Source organism: Hyla sarda, chromosome 2, assembly GCF_029499605.1.
Source record: "Hyla sarda isolate aHylSar1 chromosome 2, aHylSar1.hap1, whole genome shotgun sequence".
In the NCBI taxonomy this organism is placed as follows: domain Eukaryota; kingdom Metazoa; phylum Chordata; class Amphibia; order Anura; family Hylidae; genus Hyla; species Hyla sarda.
The window spans coordinates 226,605,299-226,621,253 of NC_079190.1; the positions used below are offsets into that span (position 1 = coordinate 226,605,299).

The 15,955-nt window shown below is 41.5% G+C and overlaps 1 protein-coding gene across 1 annotated transcript; it reads left to right on the top strand.

Annotated features, from left to right (window-relative positions):
• The first annotated feature begins 15 nt into the window (after positions 1 to 15).
• Positions 16 to 13,736, top strand: SBDS (SBDS ribosome maturation factor). The gene is made up of 5 exons (XM_056556475.1): positions 16 to 292; positions 1,817 to 1,946; positions 4,297 to 4,497; positions 9,949 to 10,113; positions 11,599 to 13,736. The coding sequence occupies exons 1-5, from the start codon at positions 165 to 167 to the stop codon at positions 11,725 to 11,727; spliced, it is 753 nt and encodes a 250-aa protein (XP_056412450.1). The 5' UTR covers positions 16 to 164; the 3' UTR covers positions 11,728 to 13,736.
• The last annotated feature ends 2,219 nt before the right edge of the window (positions 13,737 to 15,955 follow it).

Below are 15,955 nucleotides of genomic sequence, written 5' to 3' on the forward strand. Positions count from 1 at the left end.
CGAGAACTACGCAGTACGTATACTAGAAGCGCTTCCGCCAATAAACAAGTTGTCTGCGCATGCGCTTAGAGTAGCGACAAGTGAGAGGCGCTGGGACAACGTGAGTCTACTGGAAGCTGTGTATCTCTCTGAGATAGGGAGAAACTCCCGAGGAGGCAGCCACCATGTCTATATTCACACCAACCAACCAAATCCGCCTGACCAATGTGGCCGTCGTGCGGATGAAGAAGGGAGGGAAACGCTTTGAAATCGCTTGTTACAAGAACAAGGTTGTGAGCTGGAGGAGCGGAGCGTGAGTATACACTCCATAACGGATGGGTGATAGATAGAGGAACGTACGGGCACGAACCGGGGGGACTGTGGGGATGTGATGCCTTTGGGCGGAGCAGACACGTGTGGGTGACAGCGAGGCTTGGCATGCAAAACAGAGTCACGTGTTGGGGGCTGGACTAGATGTGCCCCGTGTGGGTGGGCTTGTAGCTTTAGTGCGGTTTCCATAGTAACCCTATGTGAAGAGAAAGCTGTACATGACATCCACTGTGCATTATCACCACTAATAGTGACCTGTCGTGCTTTACAAGACGTGTTTACGTGCAGCGCTATTACAAGTCTAACATTAAACGCTATTTTGTGAAAGGAAGCCTCCATATTTTGGTTTGGTGTGGCAGGTAGAATGCAGTAAAGGAAAAGGCAAAACCATTATGGACCAGATTTTTTCAACCAATCACGGTTTAGCTAATCCTTTTAGTGCATTGTTTTCCAATCAGGATGCCCAGACAGCCAACATATGGGCAATCACTAAGGGTTTATCTAATCGGCAAAGTAATTTGAAAAAATAAGTCACCGCTCTAATGGGTTTTCTCATGGCATCCATCATTTTAATGGGAAAAATAGAACCACCAGGGGAGGTTTCTGACAATAGTGTGAACAGAGTCAAACCAGACCTCCTTCTTTTTTTGTTCAGTGGTCCCTCAAGTTACAATATTAACTGGTTACAGGACACAATTGTATGTTGAGACCAGAACTCTATGGAAACCTGGTAATTGGTTCTGAAGCCACCAAAATGTCATAGGAAAAACGTGATAAACTAATAAAGATAAAGCAAGTCCTTACATATAAAAGTAGGAATCGGAGCTGTTAATCACTCTCTGTCAGTGTTTGCCATCCAGGGTGCCTCCAGCTGCAAAACTACAACTCCCAGCATGCCTGGACAGCCAAAGGCTGTCCAGGCATGCTGGGCGTTGTAGTTTTGCAGCAGCTGGAGGCACCCTGGGGAAAGACTGGTCTATATAGAGGACAGGAGCTTCTTCAGGGTCCTGTACAGTACACGCAAAATGGAGCCGCCCTCACCTGTGTCCAAAGGAGCAGCTAACCCTGGCACAGGTAAAGAGTAATACAGAACATGTAGTATCTCCCTGTATTGTAGGGAGGCGCTACCAGTCAGTGCATGCACTTTTGTAGTACAGGTGTAAATTTCCATTCTGATTGGTCGGTTCTTCCGGCCATTGACATGTTTCACAGATTTGGACTGTCTGTACATTGTATGTTGAGTCTGGTTTCAAGTTACAATGGTCCAGAAAAGACCATTGTATGTTGAAACTATTATATAGATTTACCAATAGTGTTCCTGTTTATGCCCCCCCCCCCCTTTCTAATTGAGCATCTTCATATACATACCATACAACCCCTGGATTCCTGCTGCAGATTTTCAGTTTAGCTGTGGATTAGCGGGGCTCTGTGCATCCATCCAGAGGTGCCAATCCTCTTTTGTTAATAATGTACTAGATTTATTTTTTTGTTTTGCTCTTGTTTTTAGAGAAAAAGATATTGATGAAGTGTTACAGACCCACTCTGTATTCATGAACGTATCTAAAGGTCAGGTTGCTAAAAAAGAGGATCTTGTCAAAGCATTTGGGACTGAAGATCAAACGGAAATCTGCAAGCAGGTACTAGAAAGAACCGGCAAGATGTATTCCACTTGTTTGTGTTTGCTGACAGGCCTTACATCCTAGGAGATACTGCTGCCGAGCACTTCCAAGAAATAATGCCTGTCTCCATTCATCTGTCATTGCTGCATTCGGTTCTGTGCATCCACCCATGACATATCACTAGTGTCCCCACAATCCCAGAAGGATGCTACAGCTGTAAGCCCTTTGGTCTTTTCTCCTGTACATTGCTGAAATAACCAGGAGACTGATAAAAAAAAAATGGCCTGCCAGAACTAGCTGAAAGTCATCACAATCCCTTCCTAAGCTCTATTTAATATTAGTATACACGTGGCCGGGGGGCATATAGAGGCAGGTCCTGTCTGGCACGAAGTATGCCAGAAAGATGGTGCTGTCACGCCCCCTCCCATAGACTTGCAGTGAGGGGGCGTGACATGACGTCATGAGGGGCAGGGCTATGACATCACAAGCTCCCACAGTTTGTTCTGAGCAGCGGAGTACCCCTTTAACCCCTTAAGGACTCAGGGTTTTTCCGTTTTTGCACTTTCGTTTTTTCCTCCTTACCTTTTAAAAATCATAACCCTCTCAATTTTCCACCTAAAAATCCATATTTATGGCTTATTTTTTGCGTCACCAATTCTAATTTCCAGTGACAATAGTCATTTTACCCAAAAATGCACGGCGAAACGGAAAAAAAACCATTGTGCGACAAAATCGATGAGAAAACGCCATTTTGTAACTTTTGGGGGCTTCCGTTTCTACGCAGTGCATATTTCAGTAAAAATGACACCTTATATTTATTCTGTAGGTCCATACAATTAAAATGATACCCTACTTATATAGGTTTGATTTTGTCGCACTTCTGGAAAAAATCATAACTACATGCAGGAAAATGTATACGTTTAAAAATGTCATCTTCTGACCCCTATAACTTTTTTATTTTTCCATGTACAGGGCGGTATGAGGGCTCATTTTTTGCGCCGTGATCTGAAGTTTTTATCGGTATGATTTTTGTTTTGATCGGACTTTTTGATCACTTTTTATTCATTTTTTTTAATGGTATAAAAAGTGACCAAAATACGCTTTTTTGGACTTTGGAACTTTTTTGCGCGTACGCCATTGACCATGCGGTTTAATTAACAATATATTTTTATAGTTCGGACACTTATGCATGTGGCCATACCACATATGTTTTATTTATTATTTTATTTACACTGTTTTATTTTTTTTATGGGAAAAGGGGGGTGATTCAAACTTTTATTAGGGAAGGGGTTAAATGACCTTTATTAACCCTTTTTTTTTTTTTTGCAGTGTTATAGCTCCCATAGGGACCTATAACACTGCACACACTGATCTCTCATGCTGATCACTGGCATGTATTAACACGCCTGTGATCAGTGTTATCGGCGATTGACTGCTCCTGCCTGGATCTCAGGCACGGAGCAGTCATTCGTCGATCGGACACCGAGGAGGCAGGTAAGGGCCCTCCCAGTGTCCTGTAAGCTGTTCGGGACGCTGTGATTTCACCGCGGCGGTCCCGAACAGCCCGACTGACTAGCCGGGATACTTTCCCTTTAGAAGCGGCGGTCAGCTTTGACCGCCGCTTCTAAAAGGTTAATACCACACATTGCCGCGATCGGCGATGTGTGGTATTAGCCGCGGGTCCCGGCCGTTGATGAGCGCCGGGACCGACGCGATGTGATGCTTCATATCGCGGGAGCCGGCGCAAGACGCAAATATACGTCCTGCGTCGTTAAGGGGTTAAAAAGCACTCAATTTTCTCCTACTGGAGCATAGCCCAATCTGCTGTACCCTCATTTATGCTCAGTTTATGACTAGGCAGAGGTATGAAACAAGACTTAATTTTATGTTTTTTAGTGACAACAGCCTGTGCCTCCCTAGAGAGCACCCCCTTATTTGACAGGCTGTACAAGATCTGCCCGCTGAGGCAGAGGCTTATACACCTAAAAGGATATCTGCATTAATGAATCCCTGATGAAGTACAAAGGAAAATAAACCTATAATTGCTACCTATCAAATACAAATCACAAACCATTGATGAATAAGTCAAAATGTTTTATTAGAAAAAACACTATATACAAACACAAGGACTATTCCCAACCAATAAAATACACCCATCTCCAAAAACACGGTAGGACCCCACACATAAAAATATTACAGATAGTAATCCAGGCACAAAGAAACTGCCAATTATAATATATCTATTATTATGCTAGCCCTAAAAATATTGCTAAATCTCTAAAATTGCAACAGTATCAGAATGTGAATGGCTTCTCGTGCATATCGATTAAAATCATTGAGCATATTTTCTAAATACTTTTTGTAATAGATTTTGTCAAAGGGAGAGCTGCAGGTCTCTGAACGAGAGCGGAGTACCCAGCTAGAACAAATGTTCCGGGACATTGCAACTATTGTCGCAGAAAAGTGTGTGAATCCAGAAACCAAGCGGCCATACACGGTAAACCTCATTGAGAGAGCTATGAAAGACATCCACTACTCAGTGAAGGCAACTAAGAGCACTAAACAACAGGTAAGTGACTTGTCTCCCCTTCCCTACTTCTAATTGTTTTAGATAACCAACCTAGAACCTGTGATCGCATGGCGATCTTCTCTTTTAAAAAAATCCCAATGTGATGACAAATGTACTTTTAATAAGCAAAAAACTTTGTATTTACCATTTTGCATATAGTAGCTGTTAACCCCTTCACGACGAGCGACGTACATGTACTGCGCCGCGAAGTGTAACTTGGCAATCGGCGATATACATGTACGGCGCGGGGTTTCGGGAGCGCTGCGTCACCGGTAGCGGTGATCGGGCCGGGATGACTGCTGTTATCTAACGGCAGGCATCCCGGCACATCGCCGAGGGGGGTCCTGAGACACAACCCCCCCCCCCATGACCGCGATGGGTGCCAATCGCAGGTCAATTCAGACCTGTGATCTGCGCGATTCCGGGTCATACAGGTCACTGGTGACCCCGAAAATAAGAGGGATCGGGGGTGTCTGAGGGATAGGAGTTTGGTGGCAGGGGTGCCACCCTTCCTATCCCTGCTATTGGTCGGCCGAGCGACCGACCGGTAGCAGACTGGGGGAGGGGGGGGTTAAAGTTCGGTTCCCCCGCTTTGCCCACCTATCGGTGTCCGGGCAAAACGGGGGAACTGTCCAGGGAAGGTCGGCGCCGAAGGTCCTTTACCTGGATCTCGGAGCGCGATCCTCCATGCGGGGATCCCCCAAGCGCGGCGGCGGCGGCAGCAATACATCCGGGTCCTGCTAGGTGAGTTGATGCCTAGCAACATCCTGAGGGCCACAGTTTACAGTGGTCTCTAAACCGTGGCCCTCCAGATGTTGCAAAACTACAACTCCCAGCATGCCCAGACAGCTGTTTGCTGTGTGGGCATGCTGGGACTTGTAGTTTTGCAATATTTAGAGGGGTTCAGGTTGTAGATCACTAAGTGGTCTCAAACTGTAGCCCTCCAGATGTTGCAAAACTACAACTCTCAGCATGCCCAGACAGCAGTTTGCTGTCTGGGCATGCTGCGAGTTGTAGTTTTGCAACATCTGGAGGGCCACAGTTTTGAGACCACTGGACAGTGATTTACAACCTGAACTCCTCTAAATCTTGCAAAACTACAACTTCCAGCATTCAGGAACTGCATAAGGCTGTCTTGGCATGCTGAGAGTTGTACTTGCGTGCCTCCAGCCGTTGCATAACTACATCTCCCAGCATGCCCTTCTGCAATCAGTACATGCTGGGAGTTGTAGTTTTGCAACAGCTGGAGGAACACTGGTTGGAAAATACTGAGTTAGGTCATAGAACCTAACTCAAGATTTTTCAAACCAGTGTGCCTCCAGCTGTTGCAAAACCACAACTCCCAGCATGCATGGTCTGTCAGTGCATGCTGGGAGTTGTAGTTTTGACCCCCCCCCCCCCCCCCCCTCCCATGTGAATGTACAGGTTACATTCACACTGGCGGCAGATTACAGTGAGTTCCCCGCTTCAAGTTTGAGCTGCGGCAAATTTTCCGCCGCAGCTCAAACTCCTAGCGGGAGACTCAGTGTAATCTGCCGCCAGTGTGAATGTAGCCTAAAAACACTACACTACACTAACATAAAATAAAAAGTAAAACACTACATATACACACGTACACTGCCCCCCCTACCACCCCCCTTCCCCAATAAAAATGAAAAGCGTATTGTACGGCAGTGTTGCAGCTGTTGCAAAACAAAAACTCCCAGCATTTCTGGACAGAAATTGACTGTCCAAGCATGCTGGGAGTTTTACAACAGCTGGAGGCACCCTGTTTGGGAATCACTGGCATAGAATACCCCTATGTCCACCCCTATGCAATCCCTAATTCAGGGCTCAAACTTTGGAGCCCTGTCGTATTTCAAGGCAACAGTATAGGGCCACATATGGGGTATCGCCGTACTCGGGAGAAATTGCCTAACAAATTTTGGGGGGCTTTTTCTCCTTTTACCCCTTATGAAAAGGAACAGTTGGGGTCTACACCAGCATGTTAGTGTAAAAAAATAAAAAATTTTACACTAACATGCTGGTGTTGCCCTATACTTTTCATTTTCACAAAAGGTAAAAGGGGAAAACGCCCCCCAAAATTTGTAACGCAATTTCTCCCGAGTACGGAGATACCCCATATGTGGGCGCAAAGTGCTCTGGGGGCGCACAACAAGGCCCAGAAGGTAGATTGAGCCATGTACATTTGATGTGATTTGCACAGGGGTGGCTGATTGTTACAGCGGTTCCGACAAACGCAAAAAAAAAAGTGACCCCATTTTGGAAACTACACCCATCACGGAATGTAATAAGGGGTGCAGTGAGAATTTACCCCCCACAGGTGTCTGACGGATCTTTGGAACAGTGGTCCGTGAAAATGAAAATTTTTGCACAGCCCACTGTTCCAAAGATCTGTCAGACACCAGTGGGGGGTAAATGCTCACTGTACCCCTCATTACATTCTGTGAGGGGTCTAGTTTCCAAAATGGTATGCCATGTGTTTTTTTTTTGCTGTCCTGGCACCATAGGGGCTTCCTAAATGCGACATGCCCCCCGAGCAAAATGTGCTCTCAAAAAGCCAAATATGACTCCTCCTCTTCTGAGCATTGTAGTTCGTCCGCAGTGCACTTCAAGTCCACTTATGGGGTACCTCCATACTCAGAAGAGATGGGGTTACTAATTTTGGGGGGGGTCTTTTCTGCTATTAACCGTTGCAAAAAATGTGAAATTTGGGGGGGTAACCCACATTTTAGTGAAAAAAAAATAAATTTTTTTTTACATATGCAAAAGTCGTGAAACACCTGTGGGGTATTAAGGCTCACTTTATCCCTTGTTATGTTCCTCAAGGGGTCTAGTTTCCAAAATAGTATGCCATGTGTTTTTTTTTTTTTTTTGCTGTTCTGGCACCATAGGGGCTTCCTAAATGCAACATGCCCCCCAAAAACCGTTTGAGAAAAACATACTCTCCAAAATCCCCTTGTCGCTCCTTTGCTTCTGAGCCCTCTACTGCGCCCACCGAACACTTAACATGGACATATGAGGTATGTCCTTACTCGAGAGAAATTGGGTTACACATACAAGTATAAAGTTTCTCCTTTTACCCCTTATAAAAATTCAAAAATTGGGTCTACAAGAACATGCGAGTGTAAAAAATGAAGATTTTGAATTTTCTCCTTAACTTTGCTGCTTTTCCTGTGAAACACCTAAAGGGTTAACATTTACTGAATGTCATTTTGAATACTTTGGGGGGTGCAGTTTTTATAATGGGGTCATTTATGGGGTATTTCTAAGATGAAGACCCTTCAAATCCACTTCAAACCTGAAGTGGTCCCTGAAAAATGTGAATCCTCCCCAAAAAATTATTTGGAATATCCATTTCCTTACAAGCAGAGAGCTTCAAAGTTAGAAAAATGCAAAATGTAAAAATTTTTCATCAAATTTGGGGATTTTTCACCAAGAAAGGATGCAAGTTACCACAAAAATGTATCACCATGTTAAAGTAGAATATGTCACGAAAAAGCAATCTCGGAATCAGAATGATAAGTAAAAACATTCCAGAGTTATTAATGTTTAAAGTGACAGTGGTCAGATGTTCAAAAAAGGGCTTCGTCCTAGAGGTGAAAATGGGCTCTGTCCTTAAGGGGTTAATTCCAGTGAAGAAAATTTTTTTTTCATATCAACTGGCTCCAGAAAGTTAAACAAATTTGTAAACTACTTCTATTAAAAAATTGTAATCCTACCAGTACTTATCAGCTGCTGAAGTTGAGTTGTTCTTTTCTTTCTGACAACAGTGCTCTCTGCTGACACCTCTCTGTCTCAGAAACTGTCCAGAGTAGGAGCAAATCCCCATAGCAAACCTATTCTGCTCTGGACAGTTCCGTGGTCAGACAGAAAATAGCATCTCAACTTCAGCATAAGTACTGGAAGGACTCAGGGTTTTTCCATTTTTGTACTTTCGATTTTTTTTCTCGTAACTTAAAAATCATAACACTTTAAGTTTTCCACCTACAGACACATATGAGGGCTTGTTTTTTGCGCTACTTTATACTCTTTTACTTTGTAATAACATCAATAACGCCATTTTGGAATTTTAGGGGCTTCTGTTTCTACACAGTGCACTTTTTGGTACAAATTACACCTTATCTTTAGTCTGTAAGTCCATACCATTAAAATGATACCCAACTTTATATATTGTTTAACTTCTGTTAAAAAAAATTATAACTTTGTGTACAAAAATTAATACATTTAAAATTGTACTCTTCTTACCCCTATAACTTGTTTTGTTTGTTTTTATCTGTACCGTCTGTTTTGATTGGACTTTTTGATCGCTTTTTACCCTTTTTTTTTATTTATTTATTTTTTGTTTTTTTTTTTGTTGTTTTTTTTTTTGGGGGGGGGGGGGTATAAAAAATGACCAAAGCAATGCAGTTTTGGACTTTTGATATTTTTACCTATACACCATTGACCGGGCAGTTTAATTAACATTATATTTTTATAGTTTGGACACTTACACACACTGCTATACCACATATGTTTAGGTTTATTTTTGTTATTTATTTATTTTAAATGGGAAAAGGGGGGTGATTCAAACTTTTATTATCGAAGGGGTTAATTCACATTTATTAACTTTTTAGTCCCCATAGGATACCATAACATGCAATCATTAGATTGCATACAATGTTCGATGTTATGCCATGGCATAGCATTGATCACTGTTATCTTTACTCCATTGCTCCAGCCTGCTGTGTTTGACAAGAGCCTTGGAGAACAGATTTGATGGCGAGGAGGCAAGTAAGGTCCCTTCTACTGTCCTCCCACCTGATTTTCGACATATTAGAGGCTGCAATCAACTTTGATAACTGCATCTAAAATAGGTTAATGCTGGGCATCGGCATGATCGCTGGTGTCCGGCATTAGCCGCGGGTCCTGGCTACTGATAGCAGCAGGGACCAAACGGATAGACCTGCCGTGTGTGTGTGTGTGTGTGTGTGTGTGTGTGTGTGTGTGTGTGTATGTATGTATGTGTATATGTATATATATACACACACACACAACGCATGTCGTTAAGGTGGCACTGTCACATTATCTAAAAGCTATTTTCTGCAGCCAAAACATGCAGTCAAAAATGCAGAATACAAGATACAGACAGTGTCGCTCGCCCGTTTTGTGCTATCTTCTTCTTGATTATAAGTGCACACATGCAGAGCGGGACAGGATAATAAATAAATAAAGAAGAATAGCGGGCGCAATACCAATCTGTCGACATTTAGCTTTGGAATTTTACTACAACCAAGAGGATAAGCACGGTCACTGCTGGTGTTCTCGAGTATTTGGAGATGAAGTCGCTGTCAAATATTATATAGTATATCTACTTTATATTAGAACCCTTACCTCATGAGATGCATATGGCAACACATTGTAAAATCATTTAGGTAGGTAACACTAATCACTTTTTTTTTTTTTCTTAAGGCATTGGAAGTCATAAAACAACTTAAGGAAACTATGAAGATAGAGCGTGCTCACATGAGGCTGCGCTTTATGCTTCCTGCCAAAGATGGGAAGAGATTGAAAGAAAAGTTGAAACCACTGATAAAGCTAGTAGAAAGTGAAGACTTTGACCAAGAGCTGGAGATTGTAAGTAAAGTTGCGAGTTACTATAGAGAGTGAATGGAGCAGCAGCTGAGCATGTGCACCGCTACTCCATTCACTCAAGGGGCCTTGTCATTGTCACCAATCAGTTAAAGGGGTTATCCACCATAAAGTGATTTTAGTACGTACCTGGCAGACCATAATGGGCATGCTTAGGAAGGATCTGCGCTTGTCTTGGGGCTAAATTGCTATGTTGTGAGATTACCATAACACTGTGGCTAGCTTTTTGTGAACTGGTATTTCCTGTTTGACTTAGGTTTTTTTGACTACAAATCCCACAATGCCATTTTCCTCCCTCTCACACATCAGCCACCCCACCCATTGAAACATAAATCAGCTGCATCCATTCAAAAGACCTGTGGTTTTCAATCAGGGTGCCTACAGCTGTTGCATTAGTTGCAGATTGATCTCTCTCCCACCAAGAGATCCCTCTACCCATTGAAGCAGACAGGCTCCCTGTCATCAGCTGACTAGTGAGTCAGGTCTCGGCCGCATTGCAAGCTGGGAAAATCTGAGACAACAGTCATTTTGTATGCTGTTAAAAATAAATATTGGGGTGAAAATCACAGAAGAATTGTGAGAAAACCGTCACACACAGGAACAGACACTATATTATGAACTACACTAACTTTACAGCCCCAATAAAGTCAAATAAAATAAAAAAAAAAAATCCTGGAATACCCCATTAAATATAACCTTAGGGTATGTTCACACTGCGTGATTCCTGCCGAATTAGTATCAATGTGATTGGGTCTTCCACGAGACACGTTCACACTGAGGAATTTCAGTGGCAGAAAATTCTGCTGCTGAAATTGTTCTGCGCAATGAAAGAACATGTTCATTCTTTAGACGGAAGTTCGGGAGCACTGCATATCTGTCAATGGTGATGGCGTAGTGCTGTGCGGTCCTACCGCCGAAATATTTTCGTCGGCTGGCAGATGGAATCTCCGCTCGCGGAATTTTGCGAGCGAAGATTCCGCAGTGTGAACAAACCCTCATAGTTTAATTTACCGTCACTTATGTTTTACTCAGAACACGTAAGTCTACTTTCTCCACATGCTCCTCTTCCATCTGCAGTCCATGCATAATAATGGTTTATATCACAAAGGTTTTAACCTCGTATCGTTTTTTTTTTTTTTTTTTTTTTTTTCTACTATAGAACCTACTTAATTAAATTTTCCCTACTATGTCATATCATTTAGTGTCAGTTAAAGGAAGCATTTCGTCTTCTAACTTGGTTTGTTATAGAAGATATCTTGTTCCCTGACAAGCTTCATAAGGGTCTACAGTGGAAGCACCCGCAGGCAGGATTGGGAGGTTACCTACTGTTTGACAGGTCTTTGCATAGCTAATATGTTGGAAGTTTAATTTGTAATGTGACTCATAGGCAGCAGTATATTATGAAATGCTAAGATTATTTTTATTGTAGAGTAGGAATAATCTTCATGCATCTCTCATCTGTTTTATTAGGTATGTTTGATTGATCCTGGCTGCTTCCGAGAGATTGATGAGCTGATACGTTGTGAAACAAAAGGGAAAGGCACCCTAGAAGTTCTCAGTCTAAAGGATGTCGAAGAAGGAGATGAGAAGCTTGAATAAGAATTCCAAATATCTAGTAAAAGACTAGGTCATACCATTCTGCAGCTGACAGCCTTTTGTTCGCAGCAGCTACATTTTGCTCTTCTAACCTACATGTAAACAATGCCACATTGTATAGGAAATATTAATTTATAATTCTAGCCTGCTTATAAGGTGTCAAAGAAATAACTGCAAATATTTAAACATTTTGTGCAATAGTGCTTTGCTGCATTTACAATATCTAAAAACACTGCAGTGTTACATTTACAGAAACTGAATAAAATATGAAATCACAAGTCTTAGAGGATGATCACCTATATATATTTTTTATTATTATTATTTTTCAATGCATAGCAAACACTCAAATTACACATATAACACCAAACGGTGTATAATAACTGAACATTCTGCCTTTATTAAACCTCCTTCAAGCAAAAAAAAATAAAAATTAATGATTTCACTTTATTGCATATGCTTTTCCAGATTAACTAGTGGAAAAAGACAGATTGTCTAAATTTCTAGAAACATATATTATTTAGTTCTGATGCTTTGTCATTTCCTTTGGTCTACCTGTATTTTACTTTTATATCATTCATATTTTGTTTATACTTGTACACACAGCTGACTGGAACAACCAAGATCTTTTACCACATTTCATGTGGGTTTTCGCTGCAGACAATTCTGCATTTTTGACTACTGCCGGTAATAGTTATGCAAATTACAAAGTGATCCTCAACATTAAGAGATTCCAAAACTTGTCTTTACGTGTTTGTTTGAAGGATTTTTCATGAAGCTTGACCTGTTCCACTATTAAACATTGTTTTTGTCATATTTATGATTTGTGTATTTGCTATGAAGATAAAAAAAAAACAGGATGATCATCCTCTAAGTGTAAGGATTCCATTGTTTTTGCAAGGGTGTGTATTTAAAATACTATTCACTGTTGTTGAGAAACTTCATATAGTGGGTTAGGACTAGAGTTTAGGATGAGGCTGTATAATGTGCCTGTCATCCAGCTAATAATGGAATGAGCCTTGTCAGCAGCTGCTCTGTTCACACTATGGAATGTCCACACAGATCTCAGTGGAATTATTCTGCTCAGGCCTCACAACGGAAATTCCATCCCGGCATTGCGTGATTCTGCCCAAAAAATTGAACATGTTTAATCTTCTGGCAGAATCCGCCAGAGAAGTCCAGGCACTGTAGTTAACAGGATGACTTCCTCTGGAAGCGCCGCCTCCAGAGGAGGCAACTGTTAGTACAATATGATGGAAATTCCATAGTGTGAACGGGGCATTAAGGCGCCCATACCAGGGCTGTGGAGTCGGTAGATAAATGTTCCGACTCCGCAGTTTTTTGTACTTCCGACTCCTCTGTATTAATATGCAAATGTATTTATAAACACTTACAGTGGAATCCAAGAAGCTGTTCCACCAAGTTCTTCTAAGCTCTTCTAGCAGAGAGAGGTAGTTGGGCAGAAGCTGCTGCCTTCTCCTTTTTGTGTGCTGATCTGCTGCTGAAGATAGGGCAGTGGGAGGATCCAGGAAGAGGCATTTATTATAAAACATGATTTCCCTAGTAGAATCCCATAGTTATGTTTAAAGTTTAAGCTAACATTCGGAGTTTACAAGTTTTTATAGCCTCAGCTGAATGACAGTAGTTTTTCCAATGGTTTACAGCTTCAGTCTTGAACCATTGACCCTCCATTCCCTTCACTTATACAAGTGTCTCTAGTCCTGCAAAAAACATATTTACTTTAATCCCTTATCAGTGAGAGGCTAGGTTACCCATGGGTTCCCTGTAACAGCAGAACACAACAATATGGAAAGTATATGTATTGCTGCTCCTAATTTTGCGTTGTGTGCCATATAGTAAAGCACATGAAAAGCTTCTTCACGGTCCCTTAACGTGTTCATTTTGCGGTTACGTGAGGCACTGCATGCATTGGTCTTTATTCTTACAGTAGAGAAGTCATTAATTATAACTTTTTGTGAATTGGGACATTTAAACTTGCTTTTTTTTTTTTTATTCCAATCTAAATTTAGTAGGAGTCGGAGTCGGTGCATTGTTTGCAGACTCCACAGCCCTGGCCCATACACTTTGGACAGGTGGCCAAACTTACCAAAGTGTATGGTAGCCTCCCTGTCATACTGCCATCATCTGTCAGTGAAGAGAAGGGGTTGGTCATGTTAATTTCAACTGCCAGTTCTCTGGCTGCAGCTTACCCCTCCTCTCTCCTGAACATTTTGCCATGTTGTGCCTTCATATATCAGGAAATATGGAGAGATAACAAACATTCAGCCGCTAGCTGTTGAAAGTGTCTGGGCATATTTAACCAATCAGCTTTTCTGAGAATTTTCCAGATGATGCTATTTGACTCCTGTGATATTATTTCTTTTCAGCTGGATTCACACACTAGTTTTAATAGAAAACCCTGTACAACAGAACTTCATTAGGGTCATTGCATGTGTATGTATGTATGTATATATATATATGTATGTGTATATATATATATATATATATATATATATATATATATATATATATATATATATATATATATATATATATATATATATATATATATATATATATATATATAAATAATTAGGGGTGTGAATCGCCAAGAATTTGGCGATACGATTCGAATCGTGATACCAGTGTGGCAATTCGATATATCCCGATTCTGTCTAAAAAACAATGTCTTTAACACTTTTATTCAAACTTTCTTTTTTTATACACTTTATTAGTCTTTTAGGAATCATTAGATTCCTCAGACGGATGAATAGTTCTATTGAACTCCATAAGATCTGCGATCCATTAATAGAGCCTGGTCCAGCCAGGCTCTATCAATGATAGAGCCACGGAGAGCAGGGAAGCAGAGGTAAGCCCTCCGGCTACCTCCACAGTGGATCGCCCGCCCGGGGTCGCGCTGCGGGAGGGCGATCCACCCCACTAGCCCACCAGGGAGAATTCACAGATCCCTTTAGACGCCGCTGTCAGCTTTGACAGCGGCGATCTAAAGGGTTAATAGCCAGCCACGGCAATCGCCGAATGCTGGCTATTAGCGGCGGCCCCCGGTTACTGAGAACAGCCGGGGCTGCAGAGTATGGAGCGGGCACGAGTCGGGAGCCTGCTCCATACACACTGCAGAGCGCCGCATGCTGGATATTAGCGGCGGTGATGCATTAGCGGCCCCCGGCTACTGAAATCAGCTGGGGGCCGCAGAGTACAGAGCGGGCAAGAGTCGGAGCCCGCTCCATACACACAGAGTGATGCCGTGTCAGATCCGGCTGACAAAATGTGGAACTTGTATCTCCTGATGCCCGGGACATGCTGTTCCGGGCATCAGGAGATACAAATTCCACATCACTAAAAGAATCGAGTCAAAAATATTTTGAATCGATTCAGTATCGGCAAGTGAAAAATCGAATCGATTTTTTTCTTACATCCCTAATATATAAATATATGTATTCTAATATAAATAATGGAGAAATCTGACTATATGAAATTGTTCTCTTATCAGAATTTTCGAATGGAATTACAGGATTCTGTACTGTTTTTATGTATGAAATGACTACTTAATAGAAGTTAACAAAAGTATAAACTTTATATTTTTATGAAACTACTGTTAAATTGTGTGTTGCCACCATGTGTATACATTCATAAGTAAATGCTTTCAGTGTAGTAGTAGTACACTACCATTTAGTGATTCAGCCTCTACAGTCAAAGTAGCCAGTAAATCCCTGATGCTTCATGTAGGATAACTATAGTATAATAATAAAAGTGGCATATTGATCTGGTTAAACAAAAGCAAAGCAACAGGTATGTATTCTAGACAGATTTTGTTTTTTCATTTGATAAACAGTCCTTCACACATTTGGTTTGTTTTTATTAGTGCATCTTGTCAAAACTAATAGGTCGATTCTTAACCAATATTTTACGTGTAATACTTTTTGCTCCCAACACAAAAGTGATGGTCTACAACTTTTTGAAATATTTTCCTTGGGCAGCCTTATTCATGGGATCCTTTCCAATATGTATAAAAAAAAAAAATTATAAAATGAAAACATTTGCAGAATGTAGAAGAAAACTAAACCACAACTAGAATTTTGTATGTGTGCCCTTTAACTATCATTTATAAAAAAAAAAACAAATTGGTATCTCAAAGACCTATGAAAAGTTTTGCACAGACCCCCACCAAGCACTAAAATGAGCCATGAGAGGCGCGTGGTAGCGCGTGGTTTTT

What these genes read in the sequence shown, in the direction of transcription:
- SBDS (XM_056556475.1), top strand. Translation starts at nt 165, where the DNA reads ATGTCTATATTCACACCAACCAACCAAATCCGCCTGACCAATGTGGCC. An exon ending in CTAAGAGCACTAAACAACAG is followed by an intron (nt 4,498 to 9,948) that starts GTAAGTGACTTG and finishes TTTTTTCTTAAG; the next exon opens with GCATTGGAAGTCATAAAACA. An exon ending in TTGACCAAGAGCTGGAGATT is followed by an intron (nt 10,114 to 11,598) that starts GTAAGTAAAGTT and finishes CTGTTTTATTAG; the next exon opens with GTATGTTTGATTGATCCTGG.